Genomic DNA, 12341 nt, shown 5'->3' with positions numbered 1-12341 from the left:
TAATATCTTGTTACACACACAGACACACACGCACTGTTCTGCATTTATACACATCTGTATACACACACATGTATATGTACACATACACACACACACACACACACACACACACTACTTTATCCACTCATGTACTGGTGTCACTTAGGTTGCTCCTGTGTTCTGGCTATTATAAATCCTACAACAAACATAGGGTGCATTCATCTTTTCAAATTAGTGGTTTCATTTCTTCAGATAAATACCCAGAAGTGGAATTACTAAATCATGATATTTCTACTTTTAATTTTTTGAGGAAACTCCATGCTGTTTTCCACAGTGGTTGCACCAATCTACATTCCCACAAACAGTGCACAAGGATTCCTCTTTTTTGCCACATCCTCGCAAACACTTGTTATTTCTTGTCTTTTTGATATTAACCGTTCTGACAGGTATGAAGTGATATCTCATTGTAGTTCTGACTTGCATTTCCCTGATGATTAGTGATGTTGAATGTCTTTCTAGGTGTCTGTTGGCCATCTGTGTTATCTTCTTTGGAGAAATGTCTATTCAGGTTCTCTGCCTGTTTTTTAAGAAGATTTTCTTTTGGTGGTGAGTTGTATGTATTCTTAATATATTTTGTATATTAACCCCTTATCAAATGCATCACTTGCAAATATCTTCTCCCATTCAGTAGGTTGTCTATTCATTTTGTTGACGGTTTCCTTTGCTGTGGAAAAGCTTATTATTTTGGTGTAGTGCGCGCGCACGGGTGCGTGTGTTTCTTTTGTTTCTCTTGCCTGAGGAGAATACCCATAAATATGTTGTAAGGCCAACGTCCAAAACTCCTTTTAGGAGTTTTATGATTTTGGGTCTCATATTTAGGACTTTAATCTACCTTGGGGGAAAAAAAAACCACACCTGGAGCTTATTATTGTGTTGTCTTAGAAAATGGCCCATTTTAATTTCCTTGCATATAGTTGTCCAGTTTTCTCAACACTATTGAAGATACTATCTTTTCTCCATTGTATATTCTTGCTTCCCCTATCATAGATTAATCTACTACGTAACTGTGGGTTTATTTCTGGGCTCTCTATCTTGTTGCAATGATCTCTAACAGTACCATATTGTTTTAATTATTATGAACTCTGTAGTATATCTTGAAATCTGGGATTGTGAAACCTCCAGCTTTATTGTTCTTTCTCAAGATTGCTTTAGCTATTCAAGATCTCTTGTGCTTCCATACAAATTTTAGACTTACTTATTCTAGTTCTGAGAAAAGTACTATTTATATTTTGATAGTGATTGCACTGAATCTATAAATTGCTTTGGACCATATGAACATTTTAACAATATCAACTCTTCCAATCCATGGGCATGGTCCATCTTTACATTTATTTGTATTTCCTTCAATTTTTTTCATCAAAGTCTTAGAGTTTTTAGAGTGTAGGTCTTTCACCTCCTTTAATTTATTCTTATTTTATTCTTTTTGGTACTACTATAAATGGGATTGTTATCTTAATTTCTCTTCCTGCTACTTCATTATTAGTGTATAGAAACATAGCAGTTTTCTATACATTAATTCTGCATTCTGCAACCATTCACTTGTTAGTTCTAACTAACTGAACTGAATTCACTTGTTAGTTCTAACAGATTTTTAGTGGAGTCTTTAGGGTTTTCTATATGTAGTTACAATGTGATCTGCAAATAGTGAGTTCTATTTCTTCCTTACGAATGTGGATGCCTTTTGTTCCTTTTTCTTTTCTGATTGCTGTGGCTAGGACTTCTAGTACTATGTTGAATAGAAGTGGTGAGAGTAAACATGTCTTATGTCTAATATTAGAAGAAAAGCTTTCAATTTTTCACCGAGTATGATGTTAGCTATGGGTTTTTCTTATATGGCCTTTATTATGTTGAGGTATGCTCCCTTTAAGCCCTCTATTGAGATTTTTTTATCATAGACAGATGTATTTTGTCAAGTGTTTTTTCTGCATCTATTGACATAATTATATGATTTTTTTTATCCTCCCTCTTGTTAATATTTGGTATCACATTAATTGATTTGTGAATAACGAACCATCCTTGCATTCCTGAAATAAATCCCACTTGGTGGTGCTGAATGACCCTCTTAATGTATTGCTGAATTCAGTTTGCTAATGCTCTGTTGAGGATTTCTGCATCTATGTTCATCAGGGATACTGGCTTGTAGTTTTCTTTTCTTTGTAGTGTTTGTCTGGTTTTGCTACTAAGGTAATAAAGGCTGGCCGTGTCGAATGAATTTGAAAGTTTTTCTTCCTTTCTTTTTTTTGGAATAGTTTGAGAAGAACAGGTATTAGCTCTTTAAATGTTTGGTAGAATTCACCGATGAAGACAACTGGTCCTGGACTTTCGTTTGTTGGGAATTTTTTTTATTACCAGTTCAATTTTCTTACCAGTAATGTATTTCTTCAGGTTTTCTATTTCTTTCTGATTCAATTTTGAAAGATTTTATGTTTCTAAAGATTTATCCCCATTTCTTCTAGGTTGTCCAATTTGTTGCCATCTAATTTTCCACTGTATTCTCATAATCTTTTGTATTTCTGTGGTGTCAGTTATTATTTCTCCTCTTTCACTTCAGACTTTTATTTATAAATACATACATACATACATAATTTTATTTACTTTCATTTTTTTTTTCTTCCAGAATCTGGCTAATGGTTTGACTATTTGATCTTTTCAAAGAACCAGCTCTTATTCTCATTAATTTTTTTTTGGTCTCTATTTCACTTATTGCCACACTAATTTTTATTATTTCCTTCCTTCTACTAACTTTGAGCTTTGTTTGTTTATTTGTTTCCTAGGTCCTGTAGTTGTAAGTTAGATTGAGATTTTTCTTATTTCTTGAGGTAGGCCTGTATTGGTGTAAATATCCCTCTTAGAACTGCTTTTGCTGTGTTCCAAAGATAACGAACAGTTGTGTTTCCATTTTCATTTGTCTCCATGCATTTTTTTTTTTTTTTTGTAATTTCCTCTTCTATTCTTTACCCACTGGTTGTGTAGTCCCCATGTGTTTGGGTTTTTCCAGTTTTTTTTCCTTGTAATTAATTTATTGTTTCATACTGTTGTATTCAGAAAAGATGCTAGATATGATCTTAATCTTGTTAAATTTATTGAGATTTGTTTTGTGACCTAACATGTGATCTATCCTAGAGAATATTTCATGCTCATTTGAAAAGAATGTGTATTCTACTGTTTTTGGGTGGTATATTCTGTATATATTTGTGAAGTCCATCTGGCTGAATGTGTGGTTCAAAGCCAGTTTTCTTATTTTCTGTCTGGGGGGTCTATACATTGATATAAATGAGATGTTAAAGTCCCCTATGGTTATTGCATTACTGCCGATTTCTCCCTTTAAATCTGTTAATATTTGCTTTTGGATTGAACCCTTTTAATCATTATATAATGCCTTTATCTTTTATTACAGTCATTGTTTTTTTTTTAATTTATTTATTTGTCAGAGAGAGAGAGGGAGAGAGAGCAAGCACAGGCAGACAGAATGGCAGGCAGAGGCAGAGAGAGAAGCAGGCTCCCTGATGAGCAAGGAGCCCGATGTGGGACTCGATCCCAGGACGCTGGGATCATGACCTGAGCCGAAGGCAGCTGCTTAACCAACTGAGCCACCCAGGCGTCCCCAGTCATTGTTTTAATATCTATTTTGTCTAATGTAAGTATTGCCTCTAAACCTTTTCTTTTCCACCTCCATTTCCATGGATTTTTTTCTATCACTTCACTTTCAGTCTATAAGTGTCTTCTGTCAAGACAAGATGTGTCTTATTTGTCTATTTATTTTTTTAAAATCTATTTATTTTTTTTAAATCCATTTTGTTGGGGTGCCTGGGTGGCTCAGTGGGTTAAGCCTCTGCCTTCGGCTCAGGTCATGATCTAAGGGTCCTGGGATCGAGTCTCGCACTGGGTTCTGTGCTTGGCAGGGAGCCTGCTTCCTCCTCTCTTTCTCTGCCTGCCTCTCTGCCTACTTGTGATCTCTCTCTGTCAAATAAATAGATAAAATCTTTAAAAAAAAATCCATTTTGTCAACCTATGTTTTTTGCTTAGAGCATTTAGTACATTTATATTTAAAGTAAATATTATAAAGTAATGTAAAGTAAATAAAATTTAAAATATATTTAAAGTAATTATTACAGTAATTATATTTAATGTAATTATATATAAAGTAATTATATTTAAAGTAATTATTAAAGTATATTTAAAGTAAAAATAAATCATTAAATTTATATTTAAAAGTAATTATTAAAGTAATGATAAAGTAATTATCAGTATGTACTTATTGCCATTTTGTTAATTTTCTGGTTGTTTTTATAGTTCTTCTCTGTTCCTTTCTTCTTCTGTTCTCTTCCTTTGTGGTTTGATGACTTTCCTTAGTGTTATGCTTGGATTTCTTTTTATTTTTTTGTGTATCTGCTATGGAATTTTTGATTTGTGGTTACTATGGGATTCATATTTAACACCCTATGTATGTAGCAGTCTATATTAAGCTGATAATCCCTTAAGTTCAAACACATTCTAAAACACTAAATTTTTATTCCCCATCCATATTTTATGTATATGAAATCATATTTCACTTCTTGTGTATTCTTTGACTAATTTTTATAGATATGATTGACTTTTATTATTTTTGTGTTTAACCTTCATATTGGCTTCATACATAGTTGATTACTATTTTTATCAGTGAATTTTTTTCCTTTCATAATTTTCTCATTTCTAATTATGGTCTTTTCTTTTCATGTAAAGAATTCCCTTTAACATTTCTTATTAAGGTTGGTTTAGTGGTGATAAATTCCTTTGTTTGTCTGGGAAATTATCTCCCCTTCAATTCTGAATCATAACCTTGCTGGGTTGTAGGCTTTTTCCTTTTAGCAGTTTCAATGTATCATGCCTCTTTCTTCTGCCCTGAAAAGTTTCTGCTAAAAAATCAGCTGATAGCCTTATGGGGTTTCCTTTATATGAGTTCACTTTTCTCTTGTGGCTTTTAATATTCTCTCTTAAGTTTTTGCTATTTTAATTAGGTGTTTTTGTGTGGACCTCCTAGGGTTTATTTTGTTTGGGGCACTGTGATTCCTGTACCTGGATATCTGTTTCCACCCCCAGATTAAGGAAGTTTTCAGCTATTACTTCTTCAAATAAGTTTTCTGTCCCCTTCCTTCTTTTCTTCTTCTGGGGTCACTATAATGTGAATGTTATTGTGCTTAATGATATCACTGAGTTCCCTTAACCTATTCTTATTATTATTATTCTTTCTTTTTGCTGTTAAGGTTGGTTACCTTCCATTTTCCTGTCTTCCAAATTATTGGTCCATTCTTCTGCATCCTCTAATATGCTGCTGATTCCCTCTAGTGTATTTTTCATTTCAATTAGTGTACTCTTCAATTCTAACTGCTTATTTTTTATAGTTTCTATCTTTTTGTTGAAGTTCTCATTGAGTTCATCCACTTTTTTCTCAAATCCAGTGAGTACCTTTGTGATCATTACTTTGAATTCTTTATCGGGCTTGTAAAAGGGATAATTACTAAATAAGTTGGTTGCAAAGAATATGAAATAAAATTAAATGCCTTTATTTTCCCTTCTTTAAATATTAAACTTAAGTCCACAAATATAATTAGGCCAAAATGCAAGAAAATTTCATTGACTAGGAATTTTATCATTGTTTTAATATGTGTACTACATAGTATTTAAGAAAAATCAAAAGATGTCAGTATTAAAAGAAAGTCTCTATCTTTGCACAGGGCACTGCCAATTTCTTAACTGCCAGAAATGCCTCCACGAAATGCTAAGGTGTCACGGTGCAGGGTGACTTTTCTCTATCCTGAACAAATGTAACATGTTTCCAGTATACACTAGCATGACATAAAGTAAACTTGACTAGTCGATCAAAGACAAAGAAGCACTAAGCACCTAACATGGTGCTGAAAACAATTTCTTTTTAATACATGTTTGCTAAATGATGGACTTAAGATGCAAATATAAGCTATAGCCCACAGTATTGGCTTTTGCAATGTTTATACCTTCATCATATTCCAAAAGGGTTAAGGCAACTAAAAAACATGTATAAAAATGATAAAGATGGAAAGAACCTAGATGTCCATCTACAGACGAATGGATAAAGAAGATGTGGTATATATACACAATGGAATACTATGCAGCCATCAAAAGAAATGAAATCTTGCCATTTGCGACGACGTGGATGGAACTAGAGGGTATCATGCTTAGCGAAATAAGTCAATCAGAGAAAGACAACTATCATATGATCTCCCTGATATGAGGGAGAGGAGATGCAACATGGGGGGTTGAGGGGGTAGGAGAAGATTAAATGAAACAAGATGGGATTGGGAGGGAGACAAACCATAAGTGACTCTTAATCTCACAAAACAAACTGAGGGTTGATGGGGGGAGGGGGTTGGGAGAGGAGGGTGGGGTTATGGATATTGGGGAGGGTATGTGCTATGGTGAGTGCTGTGAAGTGTGTAAACCTGGCGATTCGCAGACCTGTACCCCTGGGGATAAAAATATATGTTTATAAAGCTGTAAAAAAAAAAAAAAAAAGAAAAAAGAAAGGATGAATACCCAGTTTTGTAGCAACATGGACGGGACTGGAAGAGATTATGCTGAGTGAAATAAGTCAAGCAGAGAGAGTCAATTATCATATGGTTTCACTTATTTGTGGAGCATAACAAATAGCATGGAGGACAAGGGGAGATGGAGAGGAGAAGGGAGTTGAGGGAAATTGGAAGGGGAGGTGAACCATGAGAGACTATGGACTCTGAAAAACGATCTGAGAATTTTGAAGGGGTGGGGGGGTGGGAGGTTGGGGGCACCAAGTGGTGGGTATTGTAGAGGGCACGGATTGCATGGAGCACTGGGTGTGGTGCAAAAATAATGAATACTGTTATGCTGAAAAAATAAAAAAATTTAATAAAAAAAAATGATAAAGATAAACACACTGAGAAGTAAAGTTGCAACTTTTCTTCTTAGTAGGTGAACAAGATGGAGCTAGTAAACATCTACTTGATAACTTCATCTGCACTGTAAGGTAAGATTTAAAAATGCACATATTATCTTTCTGTTGAAGGACCATGTTATTTGCTGCATTTTTCTTTTCTAAAAGTAGTCAGAATAAACAGTAAATGGGATTTTTCCTAATCAGGGGTCTGGGAACTAGGAATCCATGTTTTAGCTCAAGAAAACATTTTAGGGGCACCTGGGTGGCTTAGTGTGTTAAAGCCTCTGCCTTTGGCTCAAGTCATGATCCCAGGGTTAGGATCAAGCCCTGCATCAGGCTCTCTGCTTGGTGGGGAGCCTGCTTCTCCCTCTCTCTCTCTGCCTACTTGTGATCTCTGTCTGTCAAATAAATAAATAAAATCTTAAAAAAAAAAAACATTTTAGTTCCACAAATCGTTGTTTAGAATAAACAACAGTAGAGCAGAAGGCAGTGCAGACTCTAGTCTGAAGGTCAGTAAAATCTGGGGGGAGACAGAGAGAAAGTGTGTTTACAGATTTATTTAAGCATGGGGGAATAGTAATAAATAAAAGTGTACCTGCAAGTTGTATTATGGAACCAAATAAACAAAAAACTAGAAATCTATATTTAATACAAACAACCACAAACCACAAGAGTAAGTATAAACCACTTTTTCGCAGATTCCCAGAAAGTCCACTTACCTATCGCTTGAGCTAAGGCTATTACAACCTCCTGGCAAGTTGTAACTTCGGTGACCCCACAAACAATCCTCTGAACTCCATCCACCCATACTTTAAGTTCCATGGTGTAGCAGCTAGTCACCTAAGGGCCCTGAGACTGGTCATCAAGGTGTCAGGTCATGTCGCTGGCTATGGAAATATGGGGAAGGCAGAGTCTTGTGTAGTCAGCTAAAAAGAAGAAAAAACATTTTTAATAAAACAAGTCTTTAAATTTCTTTTACTAAGTATTGTGCAAAATAAATTCTAATATCTCATAATCCTACTACCATTAATGACCATGTACATACTTATTTTATAGAACTGAATTTGGTAGCATGAATACAACTATAGTCACCTATTCACGACAGTGATTCATATTTTCATAATTATAATTTTAATCATAAAGTAACTCTAAGAAATCAAAAAGTAACTCTAAGAAATCTTATTTACTTGCCCTACTGCTCAACATATAAGCTATTCCTTTCTTTAAAAAAAAAAAAACTCATTAGGATCATTTGTAAGGTTAAAAAACAGTTTTTGTCATTTTTTGAAAAATAAACCAGTTGAACCAGTTTCCATAGCCTTGTGAGCATTTGTAAATGTATCTTCACAACTCCATTGCATTCCTTTGCTTCATGTGTCCCTTGCCTCCCTCCCTTCCCCGAAGGACTGAGAGTGTGGTCTTCAACGCTCAAACTCCAACACCAACCACAGCATAAGGCACAGGTGTGCAGAAAGCAGTTGAAGGAAATTAATTTCTTTACTGGCTGACAACTTCCCCATGTATGAACTGCTTGACCTTTTCTCATTTATTTAACTGGGGTTTGACAGTATTCTTAAATTACAAGAGTTATTCTAATAATATAAACCTCAACTTTTTGTTACACTTGCTGTTTCCCCATTGTTTGATTTTTTTTCTTTAGCTGCATTATATACATGTGTTTCACATTCTCACACAATCAAACCAAATGCCTTGATTTCTTGTATTGATTAGAATGTTATTATTAGCTGGTTAAAAATCAATTGTACACAATTCTTTTTCCTGTAGGTTTTTAAAATCTCAGCTCTTCCTGTGTTAAAACTAATCAATCTATGATTTGTTTGTCTACTGTTTTATGATTCTATTTTTTTATTGGTTTTGAAAAGAATGCTAAAGTTTATGTGATATAATAAACATTGATTTAATTAAAATGATTTAAATTTATTTAAAGGTTGACGATGGAACTGGTGTTTCAGGATCAATGACTTATTGAAAAGCTTATTTTAAAAACATTAAAAACATGTCCAGTAAAAGAGTATAATATAGTCCTTGTGCATTTTCTTAAAAGACCTAAGATAGTTCTAGGCCACCTGTCACCTGGGTATATAAGTCAGAACATACATGAGTGAAGGAGAATAAACCTATTGCTTTCTCCAGAGAAGGTACAAAAATACTTTTTTTCATGCTCAAAAAAAAGGGATAGGATGGACCGTTTCCCAGTGTGTTGATTTGGCTCCTTCTGCCTCCACACTGAAGTGCCAAGGTGGTTTCATAAACCCCCTGTATGCCCAGAAGAAGAGCCACTTGCCTCTGACAAGCTAATCTCCACAACTGTGTTCCTAAGTTATGAAATCCCGCAAGATGCTAAAGTTTCTGGGGTGTGAGGGTGGGGGGGGGGTGCTCCAAAGTCAAAGAAATGTAAGAAATCTTGCAAATAAAGTTAACAAAGTTTTTTTTTACAGTTAGACTACTCTGAGCATTTAATAGGCTGCTGCACACTTGAAATTCCAAATGTAAGGTTTATATATGCTACTGTCCCCAATCCATTTAAAGACCATTTAAGGAAAGGAAACAGAAGAGTTCTGACTTAAAATAAGATATTTTTCCTTCTCTGCAGGTGCTCTATTTACTAAAAATAGAATATGTATTATTCTTTTTGGAATAAAATTAAGATTAAAAAATGGTCACACAATATATTGTATTAAATTAATATGTTAAAATGAAATTATTTTATTAAAAAACTCAGCTGAGTTTAAAAAAACTAAACTGAATTAAAATCTATTTTAATACCTAGTCCATTCATTAAAAGATCTCAAAGTTGGGAAACCTAGCAAGAAAGATCTCATTAAAGGCCTCCTCCCCCAAAAGAAACCTATCATTTAAAAGAAACTTATGAGGTCCATTTTTAAGTTCTATAAAGGTTTTAGTACACCACCTCTTATTTTCTTATCTTGAATTATCACTGTTTTACCTCAAACTTTTAACTATTAAGTGAATACAAATGAACATAGAGCACATGCATATCTGTTAAATATTACAGAGTATAATAATGTTGTGGGAAAACATTGAGCATAAATAATATTGCTTAGTTGATATAAACTTGCAAGGTGTTTATCCTCTTGATCAGAGACTTCCTACCACGGCTCATCACAGAGAAGACCAGCATCTGCATTTTTCTTCTAACACCATTAATACTATCTTTCAAACTGATCCTTAAGGAAAGTAAAAAAGATGCCTTAATAGATCAGATCAATGAACCACATGGTCCAAAATTTTAATTCTAGCAGAGCCCCTGTTTTCCAAATATGGCTTCTGTCAAGTTTGGGGCTGTACTAACAATCATCCCCCTAGCTTCCCTCAAAATCGTGGTGTTATTCATGAAAGTCATTTGAAGAATCTGTCTTCTTGGTGAAAGCCCCTACTACTCCCTTCTGTGCTGTTGTCCAGAGCCCAACTCCTACGATTCTGCTCCCAGCCCCAGAACTAGACTAGAGGGAAAACGAAAGTCCTACACTGTAGGTGCGTATGGTGGACTGCTCATCATTGGGACTAAGGACTTAAGAAGCTAAGGGGTTTTGACATCTCAGTTGGAATTTGGAATAAATTTTTCCATGGAAACAATAATGTAGGTAGAAGTAAGGTTCTATTGCAAGGATATTATTATAATATAGTTGTTATTGTTTTTACCATAAGGTTTCTATATTCAGATCATTATTATTTTAACTATTATAATGAAAAATTAGGTTTATTCAGTAACATGCTACTGGGAACAAGTGTTCTTTAGTTAAAAACTATTTATTACCTTGAAAGCATATTGGAATTAAGCACCCACATTTGTGGAGACACATTCCCCCAAGAACAGTGCTTTAATGAAACAATTTTAGTCAATCCTCATTATTCATGGGTTCCTTATTTGTGAATTCACACACTCACTAAAATTTATTTGTAACTCCAAAATCAATATTTATGGCACTTTCAGAGTCATTCAAAGACATGTATACAGCTGTGAAAAATCTGAGTGGTCTGACCTACACATTCCCAGCTGAGGTCAGAAAGAAGCATTATTCTGCCTTCTTGTTTCAGCTCTCATACTGTTGACAAGTCACCTCTTCCCAGTGTATTTCATGCCATGTTTTGGCATTTTTGTAGTTTTTGTTGGTGATTTCACTGTTGAAAATGGCTCCCAAGCATAGTGCTGACATAAGTATAAGAAGGCCATGATGTGACTTATGTGTTGTTAGGTATGAGTTATAGAGCTATTGACTGTGAGTTTAATGTTAATGAATCAACAATGTATGTCAAATAAGGTATTTTTTGACAGAAAAACACATAAAACAAGGTGATGTATTGATCAGCCGATGAAACTGTTGTGACCAAGGGCTCTCACAAAAAACAAGAATTGACTGAATGCTTTAAAATGGTCTAACTTCCTTCTGATGCTACCATCAGGCTACTGCTAAGCAAACTGCATTACCCCCTGGGCCCTAGACACAAACATACAGGTGGTTTAGTGCCAATTTTAACATTTCTTTCATGTCCAGTTTTGCTCAATATCTATGGTTATTGCATATTAAAGCATTCTTTATAGAAAGAGCCTACAGATAAAATGTGTTATAAAATCTTCACAATCAAGCTAGCTACTTTAAATAAAACATTGATGCTAGCCACTAGTTCTTCTGGCACCATACCGAGATTTTGCACAATGAACACTGTATATTATGAAGAGTACTTAATAGAACTAATAAACAGATACCCAAATTCTCTTTTGTACAGAAAGCTAGTTAAAAAATAAAATCTAGGGGTGCCCAGGTGGCTCACAGTTGGGTGACAGACTCTTGGTTTTACTCAGGTCATGATCTTGGGGGTCATCGGATAGAGCCCTGTGCTGGGCTCTGTGCTCAGCGGGAAGTCTGCTTCCCTTTTCCCTTCACCCCTCCCCCTACATGCATATATGCACTCTCTTTCTCCAATAAATTAATCTTTAAAGAAACAAAAACTAGAGGGAGTTTAGATTACCTCATTCTAAAACTAATTTGATGTGAGAATTAAATGAAGTTATAGAGAACAACTGTTATGAAGTAAAAAAGTATTAACTTTTTAATAATCAAATGGTGACTGAGGTAAGGAAAAAAATGGTACCTCTTGCCTGTGGGAGATGGAAAAGTAACCAAACATAAAAACAAATAACAACAACAGGAAAAAAATAACCTGGAGGACATGACAGGATGAAGCACAATGAGAGAGAAGGAGAGAGAGGGTGAAAACACGTAAGAAAGGAAAAAAGTGGGTAAGAAAACAGATTTCGTCTAGAAAGTAACAGTTTCTGGAAAACTGCCTCAGATGCCAGTCATGGGTTGCTTGCTCCTGAACTGCAGTA

At 34.7% G+C, this 12341-nt stretch overlaps 1 protein-coding gene across 8 annotated transcripts in view; it reads right to left on the bottom strand.

Moving 5' to 3' along the window:
- RASSF8 (Ras association domain family member 8) overlaps positions 1–12341 on the bottom strand; it is a 134050-nt gene that overhangs the window by 20349 nt on the left and 101360 nt on the right. For 6 of the 8 annotated variants that reach the window (XM_047740028.1, XM_047740027.1, XM_047740031.1 and 3 more), the window contains one exon: positions 7687–7893. In XM_047740028.1, coding sequence (XP_047595984.1) covers positions 7687–7789 — 103 coding nt within the window. In that variant the 5' untranslated portion in view covers positions 7790–7893. Of the gene's footprint in view, positions 1–7686; positions 7894–10102; positions 10177–10476; positions 10552–12341 lie in introns of those variants that run through there. The other 2 variants (XM_047740034.1, XM_047740033.1) reach the window with 2 other exon arrangements.

Source organism: Lutra lutra, chromosome 8 (assembly GCF_902655055.1).
Source record: "Lutra lutra chromosome 8, mLutLut1.2, whole genome shotgun sequence".
In the NCBI taxonomy this organism is placed as follows: Eukaryota; Metazoa; Chordata; class Mammalia; order Carnivora; family Mustelidae; genus Lutra; species Lutra lutra.
This window is presented reverse-complemented; position numbering and strand designations above follow the sequence as displayed.